At 44.0% G+C, this 20,276-nt stretch overlaps 2 protein-coding genes across 4 annotated transcripts; one reads left to right on the forward strand and one right to left on the reverse strand.

The window, feature by feature from the left end:
- Positions 1 to 1,824: 1,824 nt before the first annotated feature.
- Positions 1,825 to 6,435, reverse strand: LOC140658609 (centrin-2). The gene is made up of 5 exons (XM_072877246.1): positions 6,332 to 6,435; positions 5,911 to 6,069; positions 4,240 to 4,368; positions 3,395 to 3,532; positions 1,825 to 2,602 (listed from the first exon to the last, which is right to left on the reverse strand). The coding sequence occupies exons 1-5, from the start codon at positions 6,332 to 6,334 to the stop codon at positions 2,513 to 2,515; spliced, it is 519 nt and encodes a 172-aa protein (XP_072733347.1). The 5' UTR covers positions 6,335 to 6,435; the 3' UTR covers positions 1,825 to 2,512.
- A 333-nt stretch (positions 6,436 to 6,768) lies between these two features.
- NSDHL (NAD(P) dependent 3-beta-hydroxysteroid dehydrogenase NSDHL) lies at positions 6,769 to 19,631 on the forward strand. 3 transcript variants are annotated; one of them, XM_072877330.1, is made up of 9 exons: positions 6,769 to 6,815; positions 8,031 to 8,175; positions 8,673 to 8,722; positions 11,084 to 11,245; positions 12,167 to 12,313; positions 13,775 to 13,903; positions 15,907 to 16,049; positions 17,624 to 17,726; positions 18,440 to 19,631. In XM_072877330.1, exons 3-9 carry the CDS (start codon positions 8,702 to 8,704, stop codon positions 18,773 to 18,775), a joined length of 1,041 nt encoding a protein of 346 aa, XP_072733431.1. In that variant the 5' UTR covers positions 6,769 to 6,815; positions 8,031 to 8,175; positions 8,673 to 8,701; the 3' UTR covers positions 18,776 to 19,631. The 3 variants fall into 3 exon arrangements, with proteins under 3 accessions (XP_072733431.1, XP_072733432.1, XP_072733429.1); XM_072877331.1 differs by lacking the exon at positions 8,031 to 8,175 and having other exon boundaries at positions 6,770 to 6,815; XM_072877328.1 differs by lacking the exon at positions 6,769 to 6,815 and having other exon boundaries at positions 7,453 to 8,175.
- The last annotated feature ends 645 nt before the right edge of the window (positions 19,632 to 20,276 follow it).

The following is a 20,276-nucleotide window of genomic DNA, read 5'->3' on the forward strand; positions in this document are numbered from 1 at the left end:
ACCTAAACCCCCTACTGATCTGGGCCGAGTTCAATCAGCAGCAGAGCGATGACAAGCTCTACATGCCATTATGAACTCCCACTGCAGGCATGGTAGTACAACAGCAATACTATAGTAATATGATTTTCCACATGTGAAATGGGTTATGAAGGATATGCTGCACATCTGTGCCTTCTTTCAGGCCTGCCTAGACAGTCCCTGCAGCACAGGTTAACGTTATCTTGGTGCACTGATGAAAACATGACAAGAGGAGATTCGCAACCAGGGTAGGAAAGTAGAAGGCATCTGGGTGAGAGCGGTGGAATAACTTCACCTCCTAAAAGCTCACTGTAACCGCAGGTTCTCATTCCTGACCGGGTTTTCTTCTCCATAGCCCAGAGGCATGTGAAAAAGGCAATGCAGCTGTGTGGGGCTTCACGGGGTGGAAATGAGGACAAGCGAGGAGTCACTAAACCTCACAGCCTTTGTTTTCACCAGTAAACACGCTGCATTTTTACAGCTTCTTGCCTTCAAGTCGCTGACATCTATTAGGCCGCAGCCATCAGGACCGAACAACTCAGAGGCCTCTCGCAGCTCTTCGCTGACCGGGAAGGCGGGGGCTGGTTTCTCCGGCGGGGAGCTCCCGGCTGCTGGAGGCCTGCCGGAGAGAGGCCCGGCGGCCTCAGACGGGCCGGCGCGGGGACGGGGACCGGCCCCGGCCGCAGTCGCCCCCTCCCTTCCGCCATCCTCCCTCGGAGGCGCCCACAGAGCCACCGCCCGCCGCTTCCCTCAGAAACGCCTCAGGCGGGCGCCTCAGCAACGCCCTACCCCGCCTGAGGCGTTTCTGAGGGAGGGTTCCAAGGCGGTGGTCGGGACAAGGCGAGCACCCGCGCCCCGCCGCTCCGCAGAGCAGCTCCCGGGACCGGCGCCAGACCCGGGCCGGCAGCAGGCTGCGCGGAGGACCCGCGGGGCAGCTGCCCCGCTCGCCATCCCACCGCCCGCCCCGCTACCCTCACGGCGCCGTTGCAACCGCGCTCCTCATTGGCTTAGTGCTCCTGCTCCTCAGGTAAAGCCGGGGACTGATTGGCCGAGACGCAGATCGGGGGCGGGACAAGCCCCGCGGGGTGGCCCCGCCGGCCGCCGCGGCCACCGGCCGGCCCCGTCCCTGGTCGTGGCCCGGTGGCGAGCGGCTTCAAAGCCAAAATCTCAACTATCCTGCCCGGGTATCTGAAGTCGTGTGACGAGCTGAACGTTATTTCTCAGAACGAATGACCCACGTCATGCATTTATTAAATTAACCTTGGCCGATAAATGAAACAATCAGTTTTTGATGTACCCCTTGCCACGTACATATTCCTCCATATTACGTCTCGTGTTAAAATTCGAAATCCGGTTTTACTTTTTACACTTTTCTGTAACAGGGGGACTTTACCACACGGGGGCACACGAGGCTACAAGAACCTCGGAGGAATAAATGAGCTGCTGAGTCAGGCAGGAGGCGGCTGAGGTTTGGGGAAGGGAGGATAGCTGTCCTTCCCTCGCCTGAGCGGGGAGGGAGGGCACCAGAGGGATCGGGGAGCAAGGAGACCGAGCAGGAGGGCAGGGGAGCTTGTTTCCTTCCAGCACAAGGCACAAACCACCCTTCAGCTACGCCCTCACCTCAGAGTGCTGTCGCTGCTGCCCCTAGAGCGAAGCATTAATACCCAGGGCCCTTCTGAAGCCAGTTAAAAGTTGAAACTCTTGAAATACCTGGAAGAATTGTTTTATTATCCGTCAGCAGATCAGAGGGCATGCTGTACCAGCGGATTTGGTTGTATTTGTGTATACTTCTTTCCACAACTCTGATGGCTTAAAATAAGACACTTTATTTTAAATACAATCTTATATTTGCGGCCACTGAATATTCCTGCAAACACACAGAGCTTTCAGCAGCAGCGCTGGTAACTTTCCTCATCTTTTGCAAACAGATTTCTTTAAGCATGTGAACTCAATAGCAGTAAGTTAAATTGCAGCAGTCTATTTACTTACTTTTTTTTTCAGTTTAAAGAACATACTAAAAAAGGGGGAAGGGATAATCGCTGTAAGACAGTATAAAAAGCTGATCCTTGCAAATATGTCACATAAAAAGAGTTCACTATAGCTGGGCCCAAACCAAGACATTAAACCAAAAACTTCAACTGCTAGGAAACAGAGATTTCCACTATCTGGCTTTGAGTCCTCTCTTTACCAAACCATCATCATTTGACACATGGGTTTTAGTCAGAGAAGGATCTGAATACTGTCACTGAAAATGCAGTTTGTGTGTGGAAAACAAAGAGTGTAAACACCTTACGAGCACAAACGAGCAACCACGTTGCTACATGTAAACAGGTTAGCAGTTGGTAACTGTCCGCAAACACAAGTTGAAAAACATCCACTTAAAAAACATACTGACCTATATTTTCTGTTGTCTCAAAAGAAATTAAAGACTGTAGAAAAGTGAGGCACCTACCAAACCTATATACACATGTGCAAAAATAAATAAAATTCCATTTCAGTAAAGGCTGGTCTTCTTCATGATCCGCAAGAATTCTTGCTCGTTCACTTCCCCATCCCCATCTCTATCTGCTTCATCAATCATTTCCTGAAATATATTTGTATTCAGAAATTAGGTGCAGATTAGATTAGGATTAGAATTGTTGGATTAATTCAGAATTAGAACCACTTTTTGGTACATTATGTTGGAGGGGACAGTGTTAGCTCAACATCAGACCTACTATGCAACAAAGTATTTACTAAACTAGACACTCATATGTTTATATATATTTATACAAAAATCTTTATAGAAAATGTTGTATTAGGAACTGTCCTGGAAGAAACAGAGTGCTTGGAGCAGAGTTGTTCCTGTTACATCACCGTAACTCCATAAAACTGCAATTCTACTGACGCAATTTCGACAGCCATGTATGCTTAACCCATCTTTGACCTCAGAATCCATTTCTCAATCACAAATTGACAGAAGCTCTTCCATTTCTGGAAGAGAGGAGGCAGATTTTCCTAACAGTTCAAGCGTAAAGACGCCAGAGGACAGCACCTAAGACTGAGAGACTGCTGCCTTTACCTAAAAGCTGACCCCGAGAGGGCTTCCTGCCCCCACTGAGATAGAGATTCCCATTCCTTATTCTCACTGCTAGCTCTAGTGCTTAGCAGACCAGTTAGAGATATGGCTCAGCTCTCCAGACAGATGGAGAATTAGCCTGTGACTATTTACATCGGTTTTAAACAAATGTAAATATGAAACCAACTACACGAATGTTCTGTGGCTGCCTTCCTACCCAACGGGCACAGCGTAATCTGGACCTTTCTATGTTCACTACACACAAATGCAGACAGTGAGTGTTTGTGTATGATATGGTTTCATATACCAGGTACAAACCTGCAGCTCTTCATCTGTGAGATTCTCCCCCAGTTCTTTGGCGACACGTTTGAGGTTTTTGAACGAGATTTTGCCAGTTTCATCGTCATCAAAGAGTTTGAAAGCTTTGAGAATCTCCTCTTTGGAATCTTTTTCAGCCTTAAAGAAGTAAGCATAAGTTTAAGGCAAAAAAGTAGTGGTTATGTTGTAGGTAACACTCAAAATAAAGCGATAAGAGACAAGCATTAGAAAGACTGAGAAACTCTCTTAAGAGCAAATTTAATGAAGGCCAGCCAACAGGAAGTATATGTGCAAAGCTGAAAGTAGTCAGAGACACAGCGATGCTTCCTGAACCTCAGGGTTTCAGGAATTTTTTTTTTCTTTCATAGCTACCCAGATGTCTTTGGGATTTCAGTATCAGGATCTTCCAGTGTTAAATATCTGGTTTTACTCAACATGTTTTAAGATTTTTAAAACCAGAGATTTCATCTGTAAATATCTTAAAACGCAATAAAAGAAAATACAGTGCACTGCTACACAGTCATCCATGTCACGTGTCAATACTCCGGACAGCTTTCTGCAGGTCAGAGCTGGTTTTAATCTGTGATAAAAATCTTGATTTCAGTTTTTCCCTTTTCTCACACACACACAAAAACTTGATTGCTAAAGAAACTTGTTAATGACATAATTATTCCAATCTTACCTTGAAAAATGAGATAGGGTAGTCCCTGTCTGGCAATTCTAACTTTTATGTATTTTGTTAAGATTAAAACAGTGCTTTCATCTTCCACTAAAACCAAAAGGAGATGAAAGGTACTCAGCCATTTTCCAGATTGCTTTCACTTCGACTTTTAAAACTTACATACCATTTTCTGTGTCATCACTACCAAGAAGTCATTGAAGCTTATTTTTCCCGTTCCTTCCTTATCGATATCTGATATCATTTTCTTGATCTCTTCTTTTTTAGGTTCAAACCCTAGCGCTCTCATGGCCACCTGTAAGGACAAAAAAATTTCATAAATCAAACAAAACTATAAACAAAACCACGGGGGGGGGAAGTTGAATTTTATGCCACATCATGTTAAAACACGCACTCTGTGTCTCGAGGAAAACAGCAAGGTAAGGGGCAGACTTGGAGCAATGCTTCTCTCACACAAGGGCACATCAAGATGCAGAAGACAGGCATGCAACCATTCATATTCTGGATTTGTCCTTCAGTTAATTCAGAAATTTCCTAAACACATCCTTACCACTGCATCCACCACCCCCAGCTCAGAACAGGCAAGAACGTGGAGGGTAAGGCTATATAATAGAGTCTTGGGAGAAATATTTTCTCTGAGAAAATGTGGAGTTTTTTTATAAAGCCTTAGCATAGCTATTTTGGTATATACTTTTTAAAATTCTTGTGATGGGCACTCAGAGCATAAAAGAGTCCCACTTCCACTAATATTTTGAAGGAAAAATCCCAAACTGTCACACAGTGCTGTGGATAGCAATTTCCAAGGCTACTGGAAAATTGAATGTTATTCCACTCCTGTCAAGGGAATTGCTACCTGTATTCCCTTTGGAATGAGAAGCAAGACACTGAATAATAAAAAAGCTTATTTCAGGCCCTGTTGTAAGCAAAATGGCTAAACGTAAGACCCAGAAATGTCTCAACAAAATAACTTCAAGACAAGTGACTCCCTGAAAGAAGTTTCCATCATACCTGCAACTCTACCGAACTCTAACAACCAGATCCGATGGCACAAACATGGAAGGTCTTAAGCTGGTAGACCACAGGGAACTTAAATCAGCTAATTTTTCATTCTAGTGACAAAAGTCTTTTTCAATGAGTGTTGGGAAAACACGAGTCAAACGCTTCGTGTGCCTTTCTGACAACACTCCTATAAGCAGCATATCCAAGGATGCCGTCACTCGCAGCCACATGCATGCACACCCACACACTTTACTTTTTCCTCCTTTGATAAAAGGGCAAGCGGCAAGTTTGAAATCAGGTCTCCTCCCTATGGTCTTAAGTAATATGGACATCCAGCTAGCAAATAGGAAGGGCAAATTCTGAGAGCAAAAGAAGTCCTAATTTATTGATTATTGTTCCCAAAGGACAGGGGTGGGGAGGAACCGAAAATGTTTTGCAATAAATAAAAGCATGAAAATGAGTAACATTGGTGTATTCCATAGCTTGGATAACCTCAGTTGCAAAGCATGCAATCCTCAACAACACACAGGAGGGGAACATCCCCCCCCTTTTTAACATGCACAAACCCTTTTTGATGTTTTACTAACAAAGGAGGAGACAGTACAGAAAATACAGAACTATTGATGTATTTTGGCCAGCCCAGCCCTAAAGACACCTGGTAACAGCAGTAAAGAGCTATAATTAAAGAGAAAAATGTACCCGTTGACAGCAAGGTTTTATGCTGGAGGGGATGGAGGGGGAAACTCTCCTTTCCGGTTTAAGTTCATTTAGGCGTTTATGCCCCTGTTGCTTTAGAACCTCAGTAGAACTGTGCTTTTAGCACTAGGAAAATTCTTACCTTCAGCTCCTTAACATCTATGTTCCCAGTGCCGTCTGTGTCAAACAGGTCGAAAGCCTCCCGGACCTCCTGCTTCTGCTCCTCAGTGAGCTCCAACTTGGGACTCGCTTTCTTCCTCTGGGACGCGGCTCCTAGCGAGGGCTTCTTAAAGCTGGAGGCCTTGGCACAGCAACACAAGAGCAAAGGAGGATCAGGCCGCCGCCGCGGCGACGCACCGCCCTGGGAAGGGCGGGTGAGGCCCGTGGGACAGCGGCCGCCTCAGCCCCCAGCCCACACCGCGGCCCCGGGGCCCCTCCGGGCTGACAAGGGCCTCCCCCGCGGCCTGGCGACCGTGGCGCCAGGAAGCCGGAGCAGAGCAGCGCAGGGCCCGAGAGCCCGCCCCGCCGCCGGTGAGGGAGGCGCCGGGCCGGGCCGCACTCACCATCCCGGCGGCCGGTGCCTTGGGGCGGCTCCAGTCCTAGCAGGCCGAGACTCAATGCCGCCCCTCCCCATTGGCTAATGCCCCTACACCGCTGCTATGGCAACCCTCACTCCTATTTGGTGGAGAGCCCGGCGCGGGAAGCGGTTAGGCGATCGCTATTGGCCAACACGTGGCTGGGGCGGATCCAAGAGGAGCCTGAGCGGGGAGAAGAGCCTCTCCTCCGTCCGTCAACGCGATTGGCCGAAGGGAGGATGCCGCGGACCAATCAGCGAGCGAAAGCCGGCTAGCGCGATGCTCAGCCCAGGGCGCGCGGGAGGAGAAGCGGCGGGAGCCGGAGGAGTGGGCGGGGTCTGCTGGAAGCGTCCGCGCCGATTGGTGGGCAGGAGGGACGGGCTCGAGGCGGGGGCGGGGCCGGGGCCGGGGCCGGGCCGGGGTGAGGGCGGGCTGAGGAAGGCTGAGGAGGACTGCGGGCGCTGCCGGTGTGGTGAGTGGGGAGGGGTCGGGCTGAGGGAGGCTGAGGGGTGTGAGGAGGCCTGGGGTGTGGGGAAGGTCATGGGGCTGGGGAGGGGCAGGCTGGAGGCAGCAGAGCCTGCGGGGCTGTGAGGAGGGCTGGGGTGTGGGGTAGGTTGAGGGGGCTGGGGAGCTAATCGGGGGGTAGGGGAGGATGTGGGGGAACATGGGATAGGGTGTGGGGTGGGGGGAGGGAAGCTGGGGATGGGGGAGGCTGCAGGGATGTGGGGAGGGCTGGGGCATGGGGAAGGTTGTGGGGTGTGTGGAGGGGCAGGCTGGGGGGCGGAGAAGCTGGGGGCAGTGTGAGGAGACGTGGGGTAGAGGGTAGGTTGTGGGGTGTGTGGAGTGGGCAGCTGGGGTCTGAGGTGCTGGGGGTAGGGGAGGCTGCAGGGATGTGAGGAGGGCTGCGGTGTGAGGAAGGGCAGGCAGTAGAGGGGTGTGAGGAAAGCTGGGGGTGTGTGGAGGGCGGCTGAAGGGGTGAGAGAAGGGTGGGGGGCTCTGGGATGGGGGGTTGAAAGAGCTGGAGGGAAACTGGAGGCAGAGCAGTTCATAAATTGTATTTTGGAGAGGGGTAAGGACTGTGTTAAGGGAGATGTGGGTGTAAAAGAGGGGGCATCTGGAGGGTGGATCACCCTGTGCTCATACTTTCAAACCAGCTTGGTGTTCCTGGCTGGACAGGCACCAATCCTGCCTTTCTTTGTCTCTTTCCTTGCCATTTCAAAGGGCTTTTCAGAAAAATAAAAAATGAAGAGTGCTAAACTGTAGCTTGCAGAGGGAGCCAGTCCAACAGATGTATTTGCTTGCGTGAGGCATGATACTGTGATAATTTTATAGTGGTATTGGTGTACCTGTTCCTGGATCTCATCCAGTTGTGTTGGCACTAGTGTTCGTGAAGTGAGATGGGTCAGAGAGCTGCTCTGGCTGAAAACCAACCCAGGCAGAAAATGATTAATTTTCAGCTAGTCATAGCCTTGATCCATCTCAGCGCATGAATAGCAGGAGGGAGTGGGAAGCACTGACTAGGAATAAGGAGAATCAAATCAGCCTCTAAAGCAGTAGTTTATCATAGTGATGGTTTAAAGTGACCATAAAGCCATCAGAAGTCTTTGCGTGCACCTTGTCTTTATGTTGGGGACAGATCAAAGTAGGCATATTGTCTTTTTCTGTCTTTCAATTATACCCCACACAGTAGGATCCCAGCTGAGTTGGGAATTTTGTTTGCCGTTTCTGGGAGGAAGAGCGTCTTTTAATGAAACTGGTGGCACCAACAGCCCATGATGTGAAAACTTGGAAAATCTCACCAGAGGCTCCCCTCTCTTCACTGATGGGCACCAGTGAGTGCCAGCGTTTCTTCCGTGCTGTGTCTGCTGCTGTGGGACAGGCGGCACGGTGCTGCTGAAATGCTTGAACTTCACTTTTATTTTGTTGTTCCTAACACCCTTGAGCAACTATATTTCTGAAGAGGACATTGCCAAAACCTGCAATTGTGTTCATGTTATTTGGAGTATAAATATTCAGACTTAAAGGAAGTGCATGAAGCTAATACTAGCTAAAATAAGATGGTGCCTTTGTTATCAATGGCATTTTATTATATTAAAGTTATGCCTTTGAGAAGGCTATTTGATGTAACTGTTACTCTTCTACCGCTTATTTTGTTCAGCAGGGCAGAGAGACTTAGCTCACTCTTTTCATGCTTCTGCTTCAGCATAATGGCTTCAAACTTTGATTTCTATAACTAGAAACGTGTTTAAAAAAGAGTTTGGTTTGTGTTAATGGAATGCTTAAGTAAAGTATTGTATTGTGAATAAAATAATATTCTCCTTTTTTAAAGGAATCGGTTGATAGTGAATCATCTGAGAAATGGCCACACGCCTCAGATCGGTAAGTTGAAGACTTAAATGATGCTTTATGAAGATTTGTCTTGCAGAAACATGTTTTCATAGATATTTCTTCTGAACATTACTAGGGAAGACATGAGACGGTTCCTGCATTAATGCTAACTCTAGAGGTATTGGCAGGGAAAACGTGATTTTCCAAGGAATCATTTGCTGCTGTTCCAAAGAGATCCAGGAATGCTCCACCCCCCCCCAAGAACACCAGTGGCTTTGTCAGTGCTGCCAAATCAATTGGTCTGGAGATTTAGTTACTCCAGGATCATTTCTACGTGCCTTATAACATTATTCCATGTTGTAGTGCAGATAAAGGCCCAGCTGAGGTCCCTAAGATCCACTAGACCATTGTGTAACCTCTTTCTATGATTACTACTTTGAATACAGGAGGTTAGAATATGGAAAGAGTAACATTTTGCTTAGCTCAGAGAAATGTTTGGACATTACTCTTAGGAGTACAATTTATTAAGCTGTTCTGTTGCATTACCTGTGGTTCTTGTTAGTAGAGAAAGTCCTACCTTCTGAACTATTTTCCCATTAATTCATATGAAGCTTATGGAAGACCAGTGAATCTCAGATATTTAGGAAACAAAGAAACCAAAAAAAACCCCAATGTAGCATCATGTTAGAGAGCATGAACAAGCTGTTGTATCATCACAGCACAACACTAGAGAGGTAGTAATTCATATCCTAAAATCAATATAATCATGTGTAGCCTGGCTTTCTACGTGCATTTTTAAAAACAGCTAATTAATCCAGGTGCAGCACTGTTAGCTGCAGTTATACTGATTCTGGTCATTGAGTTGGTTCATTTAGTACTTTCCCAAGAGGTGTGTGTACTAGATTGTATTGCGTATTATAAATGTGCACTAAAGATTATTTAAATAGGCTGCTTCTCATCACTAGTTAGAATACTGTCCTTTACTTGGGCAAGTGGGAAAACTATTATACAGAAAAAACGGAACTATCTCATCTGTACTGGTAGGAAATGATTCTGATATTTAGAGCCAGGCAGAGGGCGTCATTCTGCCACTGTAAAACTTTAGTTCAGCACATCTAAGTGCAGTTTGGGTGCTCTCATTTTATGAAGAACACCCTGGAATGAGAAAGGGTACAGGGGAAGACAAGTAAAAATATCAATGGAACAGAGTGACTGCCTTTGGAAGAGAAGCTGGAAAGGCTAGACCCCTCAACAGGGAGAGGACACCGCAGGGGGGGATGTGACTGAGTTTAGAGAATCAGGAAGCTGACGAGTAAAGCAAATGCAAACCTGTTGTAGTGGGGGAGTAAAAGGAGAGTGGACTGCAGAGAGTCCTTAGGCTCACGTATCTTTCTATATCATCTGTTCTCTTGCAGCTATCAAAAACAAATAGACCACTGGGCCAACCCATTAGAACTTTTTAAAAAATTATTTTAATCAGACTGTACTTTGCATGCACCATTCTAAATAATGGGTTATGCTTTAATGTAACTGAGCAACTCCAGTGAACTCTTCTAAATTCTGTTGTGGATAATTGACACTTTGCAGTAGAACCTTTGTTTAAGGATGTAGCACTTAGAAACTTCTGAACAATTGTTGTCTTTGTGTGGTTTCACTGGGTTAAAATTCCCGTCAGCTCGACAGTATAACTGCAGAGGTGGGTTTTTGTGTAGCAACAATAAGGAGAAAATCTATTTCCAACCAGGACAGAGCATTCTTTGTACAAAAGCTTCCTCAGGCTCGTTGCTTGTATGTTCTGTGTTGGCGGTAAGGTCTTCAAGTTTCAGTCCAGTTAGACGAGTGGCCAGACTGGAATCTGTTAATTAGTGACTCCAGCCATTGATTTTAAAAAGCTTAAAAAAAGAAAGGAAGAACTAATGACTAACTCAAAAGGATAAGCGTTGCCTTTACCTGATTGCTTTCTTGGCTTGGAGAAGCCTAAGTTTCACATGCTCTGAAAATGGTTTTGTCCTTGCTAACGGTGACAGTTTTAGTATTCTGAATTATCTGTGCCATGTGGCTGAAGCAGATTCTGTTTGCTTTACCATCAGGGCAGAGTTTGTTGAAGCCAGTCTTCTTTTTCTTCCCTGCTACGTGAGCCACTTGGTGATGAGGCAGAGTCCTGCCAAATACAAACCAGCATGTGAGCCGTGTGGACCGTTAGCATGTCTGAACTCTTAAGTTACTGTGATAGCACAGACATATTGAAGAGTCTTTTGATATCTGAATTTAGACTCCTCCAATTACACTAGCTAGTGACTAGTTGTGCAAAATTCCAGCACGTTAAGATCTCAGGAAGTTTCCATCAGTTTACTTGCGCAGTTTGTTGTTGTATGTCTGCTTGCTAAAGTGCTTTTCTCCCTGTCTCTGCAGGCTGGTAAGAAATGTACAGTGATCGGCGGGTCAGGATTCTTAGGCCAGCACATGGTGGAGCAGCTCCTGGAGAAGGGTTACGCGGTCAATGTGTTTGATATTCAGAAGAGATTTGACAATGACAGAGTGCAGTTCTTCCTGGGAGACCTTTGTGACAAAGAGGTACAGACTAACAACAGTACATGACATGGGTAGATAGAAAGGATGTCTGTTTAAATACATGTTCGTTCAAACAGCTTACTGAGCCTTGCCTGAAGCACTAAAACACCTGAAGGCATTGCGCAGGTTGTAAAAGGGTATGTAGATATGCCTCCCAACCTTTCCCTGTGAAGTCAGTAGCCTAAGCAGTTTTGCTCATCTAGGACATTTAAAGAAATACCCTTGACATCTGCTTGAAGCTGGAAAGAACAGAACTTGTTTCTGTATTATGATTTGCATTACTGTTAGCTTAGATATACAGTCTAATTACAGTCGCTGTTGGTAATTACCTGTGGGCGCTCTCCTAGCTAACTTCAGCTGCATGAGTACAGCAGAATGCATTACTCCTCACGGTTAAGGCACGCTAAGACCTCTTGCCTTAACTCAGTCATGTGCATGAGCCTTGGCAAAAACGTTTGTAGGCGATGTGAAGAGACATCTCCCCACCAGTATAAAGTATCAGGACTCATGACAGTCATCTCAAACACAGACAGTGCCATGGGGTACTGTTGGCTGTTAAACCTGCTGCTTGCTGAGTTTTCTAACTCCTGTCTCCAGGTAATTTTGAGTCTCATAACTGCACTTGAGACCATTGCAAGTAGTTAAGTCTAGATAGCCTCCAGGTCTCAGAAAGTTCCCAGGTTCTTCTCTGGAAAGAAAAGATGATGTAGTGCTTTTTTGCCTAGCAAGAAGGAGAGGACATTGTGAAGATCCTACACACTAATCCTATTCCAGCTGCTCACCTTTATGGAAGGAACGTGACTTGAAATTTAGCGGTTTTGTTTCCATGAGAAAAAGAACTGTGTTTTATTTCCTTTCTTCTTTTTTTCTGAGTAGACACTACTCCTGTTGCTTCATTGCTGTCTCATGCGATGTATCTTCTAGGCTTTGCTCCCAGCTTTACAAGGTGTGTCAGTGGCATTTCATTGTGCATCACCAGCACCTTCAAGTGACAACAGGGAACTGTTTTACAAGGTGAATTTTATGGGAACCAAAGCAGTCATTGAAGCCTGCAAAGAAGCTGGAGTGCAGGTAAGGGTAGAAAAGCACATGGAGACTATAAGACGCTGATGTGACTTTATAACAATTGCTGCATGGACCAATTTCGATCTAGTTTGATAGAGGGGCAAAGGTCTCTGAGATACTGAATTCCTCCTTGTTCTATGAAAATTAGTGGAAGAGAGAGACTCTGTTGGTCTCCCGCGTAGTGTCTGGTGTAAGCTCAGCCCATGTTTGCCACAGAAAACCTACACATTGCAATCTTCCTGCCTGCAGCAAAAGCATCCATTAAAATTTGTCCTACTAGACGACTGGGAATCACCTATGGGAGAACCATGACTGACAAGTGGATTCTTTCATGCTTTAATAAGGGGACAACTCTAAAGATAGCTTTTCCAGCAGTGGAAGTATTCATGGCATCTATTACCTATGTGAATTATTTGACATATAATGAGAAGGAACACACTTGTACCATAATCTCAGTATAATTTGGTTTAGAAAGTCATTTGCCCACAAAAGAAAGAGCCAGAGGGAACCAGGCTGCTGTTCAGGCAAGTTTTTTGGTGGTTGTTTTTTTTTTTCCCCCTTATGTTATTTTGATATCACATGAGTTTTCATTTAAATTCTTAGCAAATTTTCAAGCGCAACGCATGTGAAGATCCCTTACTTATTTTGGGCAGAGATGTTGCCTCCAAAGCATGCATTTTGCGCAGTGTCCACGTACAAATACAGAAGTGATAATGTTTAGAATTAAATTATGTCTATCATATAGGACTCCCAGCCCCACAGTTTGTTGTTTGTTGGGGTTTTTTTCCTCCCCTCGTGTAATAAGCTGTTGTAGGAAATGGGCCACGCGGTGTTTACCTTCAGGCTTAATCTGGATTCTGTCAGAGCAAGGAGTTAAGTCTTGTTCGAACTTGTTGGATCTAGTCATCTTTCTATTACAATGTAGATCTGGTTTAAAACCACATGTTTCTGATTACTCAGATACATCACTGACTTCCTGTTCTGAATCCACTAGGGTATGTTTGTATCCAACAAAAACATCCAAGATAAGAATTCTCTTTTGGTTTAATCTACTGTGATATTGTTGATATTGATACTGTGATATTGATGATACTGATATCATCAAGATGAGCAAATATACCTTAAAAACACTCATTGCGTGTTAAGTGCCAAAATGTGCCAAGCTGAGTGGGCACTCTGATTTTCCTGGAGATGTTTTCCCCTTGACTGGCTGCCTTGGATGTTTGTTGAAATGTTTTAATCTCCTTTAGGTACCACTAAACAGTGTGACAGAGTCAATTAAAAGAGTGGAAGTTTTCTTACCTGCAGTTTCAGATGGTCTTCTTTTAGCCCATGTTCTTCTAGACTTAGTTTATGATCTGTAGAATCAGTTGATTAAACATTATTATTGTCTTTACTCAGCCTTCGTAAATAATGACCCTTTTGTCTTAGGCTTTAAACAACTGTTTTCTTTCACATCTATTGCAGAAACTGGTGTTAACTAGCAGTGCCAGTGTAGTTTTTGAGGGCACAGACATAAAAAATGGATCAGAAGACCTCCCTTATGCAAAAAAACCTATCGACTATTACACAGAGACAAAGATCCTACAGGAGAAGGTATTTGTCATCATATGGTTAACATTGTTATTTTCGATGATTAAAACTGCCCTTCTAAAAGTAGGGCATGCCCTAGGGGACACAACAGACTCTTCAAGACTGAACAGATCTCTGTTGTTTTCCAGAATCTCTCTTTCATTAAAAAGAAGTATCTCGTTCGTACAGTTGCAAAGAATCTGTGCAGAATCATACATATATAGCAATGCCTGCCAGAGTTTTCAGAGTATAACTGAAATAGAAAATTCCCTTCTTTTAGGCAAATCTGTCAGATTTTAGTCCTCTTATTCTCTGCATGGAGGCTAGCGAGCTGTGGATTCACTTGTTCTGTTGCAGAGAAGTATGGCAGGTGGCTGCCACTTGTGTCTTTCACAAGTGACCCGCATCTTTTTCCCCAGGCATGCTGAGGCGTTGGTCCAGGGGATGCTTTCCCAGCAGCTGTCTAGCAGTCCAAATACATAAGTAGTCAGTTATGTCTTCCTTGGCTGGTGAAACTCCTAAGTAGTGTATTCACTTAATAAAAAAAGAGAATAAAATAAAGCTGTGACATAAATTACCAGGGAAGTTGAATGAAATAGTGTGTTACACTGCAGAGGTTGTTTCTCGAGAAAGAATAAAAGAACTGGCAGAGATGTTGCTTTCGTTGCAAGAGCCATGTGATAATCCCATTTCTTAACTGATCCAGCTTTGTTTTAAGAGCAGCTGGGGGGAGTTTTTTGCCTTCTCTGATCCTACTGGAAGGCTGTTTCAGAATGATATTTACCTGATGTGCAGCCTGAAGTTACAGTTGGGATTGTGAACAAGTCACTGGGGAAAGAGAAGATGAGATGGAGATGTGGACTGAGTTAAGGAGCATGCCAGCCTAATTACGTGTTGTAAGCTATTGGCCATATACTGAAAATATTCTTGTTTTAAAAAGTCTAAAAATTTCCCCTACATCTGAATGTCCACTACTTTGGACATTTGCAGATCACCAGTATCTGTTCTGTTTCAGATTCTTAATGCTGCAGTATTTGTGGTTTAAATATGGTATGACAATGTTTTAAATCAACGTGAACAAACATTTTTTCAAACTTTTTTCAGTGGCTTGCATTTCAGTCGTGGAAAGAATCTATGCTTTTTGTGCAAGAAGGCTTTATACTTGCTTCCATACTGAAGCTGACAGCGTGTCCTCTAAAGTCGAGTATTAGCCTTTAAGAATTTTTCTTATATTCCTTGAAAAGAGCTTAATTGAAAACGCAGCGTAAAAACATCTGTTCATTCGCAAGCACGATCACTTTGCAGTAAAGTGGACTAATAAAGTGGAAGCTTATGAGCAGCAATCAAGTCTAGCCCAATATGCTTGTAACTATGTCTTTGTTTTGGGTGAAACAGTGAAAGTATTCAGTGTTTATTTGTATGTGTTGTTCTTGGATTTGTAATAGAAAATCCAGCAGCTGTTAAAAATTAGTAGAACACATTGTTTGGAAACTCCCAATAGAATTAAATCTTCTTCAAAGATGCCTTTCTAAATCTGCTTAGCAAGGGGTGCTGCTGGGAAAAAGGGATCACACCCCTTCTGAATGCGATTGAGAAGGCCCGTGATGGAAATCTTCCATTGACTGATGAGAGAGACAGAGATTGAATTGCTTAGTGTCCTTCTTTTCTCCAACATGTCCATAAAGAATTCATGGAGTGGAGGAACTTTCAAAGCTCCTCTGGTTTCTGTGGTGTTAAATGAGAGAGGCGAAGCGTTCCTTTCCTTTGCCTGTCAATTCATTAAGTGTTCAATAATGAAAACAGATTTTTGTCTGTTTTTCTCATTAAAGAGAAGTGGGAGAAGAGATGGGAACAAAGGAAGGATCATTTGTAAAGGTATAGGTGGACAGTAATTCTTTCACCGATGTCTTCCCAAGGAGATGGGGGAACACCCACCCCCTTTAGTGATGATCTTGGAATATATTACTAAGCCATATTTTTCTTCCCAGCCTCTCTCTCCTGATTTGGTTATCTTTTTTTACCTACAGGAAGTGCTCAGTGCGAATGACCCAGGCAACAATTTCTTCACTACTGCTATTCGTCCCCATGGAATATTTGGCCCTAGGGACCCTCAGCTGGTTCCCATCCTCATCCAAGCAGCTAAGAGCGGCAAAATGAAGTTCATAATTGGGTGAGCTAGGCTCAGTCATTTTATAGCTTTTGTTAAAATTGATGCTGAACCTACAGAGCCCTTTTGGAAAGGAATAATATTAAATCAATAGTCATGTTGTGGCATGGAAAAAAGTATGTTTCTTTAATTTTTCACTTGTGATCCAGGATTCTTTTTTTAAAAACCCTTCTGGGCTAGGGACTCATGCACTCAGATGGTAAGTGTTCATAGTGCGGAAAGAATATCAGTGGGGAAAGCTGACATAGCTTGAGCTGTCTTTGCATTGTCTAAAGAGCTGTCCTTTTAAATATGAGAGAGCTCAGATTACTTGCTGTTAATTTAATTAATATACACTTCTGGTATTTGAGGTTCTTGCAATTAAAAAGCCTGTATGGCAGTGTTTTAATATTTCTGATTATAAGATCAAAATACTTGCCTTGTTATTGAGCCTGGCAGAGCTTCTAGGGGACCACTGAAATTTTAGAGCAAGAAATAGTTCAAGTTATTGATTGTATTATGCTCTTTAAAAGAAACATGCTCTTTAATTTATAATAGATTTTTATTACATGCAGGGCACTGGTTTGTGTGTATATGTGTACATGTGAATATATCCTTGGGGTGGAAGGAAGAAAGGGAACAGGGTTGTGGGTTTTTTGGTGTTGGGGTTTGGGTTTTTTTGTTCTTATTCTTCCTTACAGTTAACTTCTGAATTGATCTCTCAAACTGATCTGTGAGCAGCAAACCTACACAAACTCAAGGTTTCCACTTCATGCAAGTCTGCATTCTCTTCCAGCTCAAACATGCATTCCTCATTTGAGTTTTCCTACTGCTATACAGACCTGTATATCCCTTCCAAGAAAGCAAATAAAATAGCCATTTGTCCATGAACGTAGGAAAGGAAAATGATTCTTTCTCAGAATGTTGGATTGCAGCAATACAGTTTTTATGGCCAAATGAGTGTGGTGATGGTTTTGTAACAAACCATTTGTTTGATTTAGCTGGACTCTTGAAAGTCCTTGAAAAGGACTTGAAAAGTCCCTGAAAAGTCTTGAAAATCTGATATGCAGATTCATTTTCATTTTCTGTATCTGTGTAGAAATAGACTTAACACAGTGGGTTAAATCTGTTTCAGCTAGGGCTGAAGTTAGCTTATTGAGGGAGTAAGTTAGAATTTCATGAGCCAAGAAATTCATAATTGAAAGCTTGTCCTTAAGTGACTTTCTTTGTGTTAGTTACCACTCTGTTTCTATTTGTTCTGCTTCTGTGGATCACTCTGCTGATTCTGAGACCTGTGGGATCTGCAACACATAGAAACTTGGTAGCCTGTGAGGTTTAAAAATGGTACTGTTACAGGAATGTAAACTTTGAGGGCCTTGACAAGAGCTGAGACAATAACAGCCTTTCCTCTGTCTCCAAAATAATATGTAGCAATTTTATATCTCTGACAGGGTATAGCCTGAAGTTGCAGCACAAGAGAGCGGGAGAAGAGGAAACTTGGAATAAATATATCTTGTGTGAAAGTCCTTCCTTTTGCCACAAGCAGATTTTCAGCCTAACTTGCCTTGGGGCTAAACTTCTTCCTTTTGTCTGTGCAGTGATGGAAAGAACTTGGTAGATTTCACCTATGTGGAAAACGTGGTCCATGGACACATCCTAGCTGCAGAGAATCTTCAGAAAGACTCTCCCCTGTGTGGGAAGGTAAGGAAGGACCTAGCAAGGGGAGGGGAGTGGGTGTCCCCTAGCCGAACTTCATCTGCAAGCCCCGCTTGGCTTCATGTGTCTGCTCTGTATTTCATGCTGATTTTTGTCTGTACTGAACATCTGTCTTGGAGATGAGTGGAACTAGTACACACAAATGGGTCATTTTTTTTCTGTCTGTGGGTATAATGAATGGTTGCCCATCTGGTGACCATTGTGTGCAACCACAGGGGCTAAGATGTATGAATATACTTTAACTTCATGCTGTAAAACTCCTTGTGAAAGCAAATCCAGGCAGAATTGCGGACAGCCGAGATGTGTACATAAGAAACATAGTTATTTAGCTTTTACGATAGAGTTCAGAACAGGAGAAACTTTCATAGATTTTCATGGCACCACCGTGCTCTGGGCATGCACTGTACATACAGCTAGGATGCTTTAATGTTCTTGTGTTGTGTTGTGTCATTCAGTTTGCTTGACCATTTACGAGTAATCTTAACATCTGGAGTGTCGGAAGTAGCTGGCTTTCTTAGCAAAGAAGGGGTTCATCACTTTTCAGACAGAGGTGGTTAGTGCAAAGCAGTTTCACATGAAAATGTGTTCTCAGGGATGTCAGTCTCCTCAGCATGAACGTGAGGTGGGCCATCACAGAGACAAATTAGTGAAAACCGTAATGATTTTATCATCTGGCTTTTTGTCTTCCTCTCTTTCAGGCATTTCATATCACAAATGATGAACCAGTTCCTTTCTGGGCTTTCATGTCCCGTATCTTGACTGGCTTGAACTACGATCCTCCCAAGTACCATATTCCCTATTGGCTGGCATATTACCTGGCCCTGTTCCTGTCTCTAGTGCTGTGGCTGCTAAGTCCGCTGGTCACCATCAAGCCCACTTTTACCCCTATGCGGGTAGCACTAGCTGGAACGTTTCACTACTATAGCTGTGAACGGGCCAAAAGAGACATGGGCTACAAACCAGTGGTGAGCCTGGATGAAGCAATAGACAGGACTCTGCAGAGCTACCCCCACCTACGCCGGGCTAAGGCCTGAGAAGCCCTATATGGATTTTTTTCTACTCGATTTTCATAATTGCTTTGACATCTTAACATGAACACCGAAGCAAATTTCACTAATTCTCTGGAACAGGGAGTTTTCCTGAAGTCCCTCCTCCTCCTCACCATTATCAAGACGGCTTTATCTGGGTTGAAAAAAACTCATGTAGGAGCTGTGCTAACAGTTCTTTTCTTTGATGTGACTTCTTGTTTTGAAATAGCTGCTGAACCCTATGGACTATGAATAAACACCCTGCTGTGCCCTCTTCAATCCCAACCCAGCACATCAGCATTCCTTCGTCTTCTCTCTCCACCCTTGTCCTCTGTTTTGTTGCTCTGGTGATAACAGCCGCCTCTTCTCATAGCTGCAGACTGGTTAAGGAAATACTTCTCACGACTGGTTCCTCTCTGTGGTTTGGCTTTTTTCTATACAAGAGCGATGAAAGAGAGGCTCATGCCAAAAAGGAGTTCTGCCACCATCTCTTAAATCATTGAAGCTGATTTTGTTATTCGCTCCATGATTGGTGGGTGATTTGGCTTCTTACTGAGGCATCAGAAGGAAACCTTAGAAAAGGCATGCTAGGCCTCTCTTTGTAAGGAAGCATGTGCCTTTGTTTCTGCAGGAGCCTATTTCTATTCAAAAATAACCCAAATAAATCAAGAAGAGATGACTTTGTAATTTTGTGTTCCATCTTTGAAAGGGCAGATCCCATTCTGAACTTCTCAGCATAAACAGGATTTTAATCATTCCCTTTGGGGGGAGAAATCTTTGCTGTGGCTGTTGCCAGTCAGCACATACTATTTTACCATAGCTCACTTACTTCCCATAAGAACTACATTGGTTGGAAGATCCTACTGCACAAAGCTCTCATCTTGTCTGACATGTTATTGCTGGTAATGGTGATTTTTGTTGCTTTGACCACTTAGTACATGAAAAAAACCCTCTTTTCCCCAAGAAAATGGTTATCATAATACTATGGTTCACCAAGCTGTTTAGTTTGATGTTTATATTAAGTGTACTTTACCCTATAATCTTTCTAAGTGCTTCAGTTCTGTTCTGTTTCTAAATGAAGAGTTTAGGTTAGAGTTGGAGCTTCCCTCTGTGCCAGTTCCTGGCTCCCCAGGAGTTTCGGTGTTTCAAATTTCAGAAGTATGGGAAGTGCCTCACTTGATGAGCCTTAACCTCATCTGGGAGCTCGATATGCTGCTTAGAAATTAGTTTTATTTTAACTTCTGGTTATTTTCTGGAGAGTTTTATGTTGGGCTTATTTTCCTGGAAATTTTTATTTGCTGCTTTAACAGCTAGCTAGTTTTACCAACCTTTTCCTTGCTTGATCTTGAAGTAAATACTAGTCAGTTGCTTGGGACAGTTCCTGCAGTTCTGGTTTGCACTGATCAGCCACCTTGGGCTTTTCCCCCATCCCCCCAGCCTGTGGGGTTAAATATTTAAAGCTTGAATTCTAGAGTGCAATTCTTCAGCAGCACGTTGTTCAAAAAAA

This window comes from Ciconia boyciana, chromosome 12 (assembly GCF_034638445.1).
Source record: "Ciconia boyciana chromosome 12, ASM3463844v1, whole genome shotgun sequence".
NCBI lineage: Eukaryota > Metazoa > Chordata > Aves > Ciconiiformes > Ciconiidae > Ciconia > Ciconia boyciana.

Excerpts from the sequence above, each read along its gene's own strand:
- NSDHL (XM_072877330.1), top strand. The coding sequence starts at position 8,702 with ATGGCCACACGCCTCAGATCG. Across the intron at positions 12,314-13,774 it reads GCAAAGAAGCTGGAGTGCAG|AAACTGGTGTTAACTAGCAG; the intron begins GTAAGGGTAGAA and ends CATCTATTGCAG. Across the intron at positions 16,050-17,623 it reads AAAATGAAGTTCATAATTGG|TGATGGAAAGAACTTGGTAG; the intron begins GTGAGCTAGGCT and ends TTGTCTGTGCAG.
- LOC140658609 (XM_072877246.1), bottom strand. Across the intron at positions 4,369-5,910 it reads TAGATGTTAAGGAGCTGAAG|GTGGCCATGAGAGCGCTAGG; the intron begins GTAAGAATTTTC and ends TTGTCCTTACAG. Across the intron at positions 3,533-4,239 it reads TAGTGATGACACAGAAAATG|GCTGAAAAAGATTCCAAAGA; the intron begins GTATGTAAGTTT and ends TACTTCTTTAAG.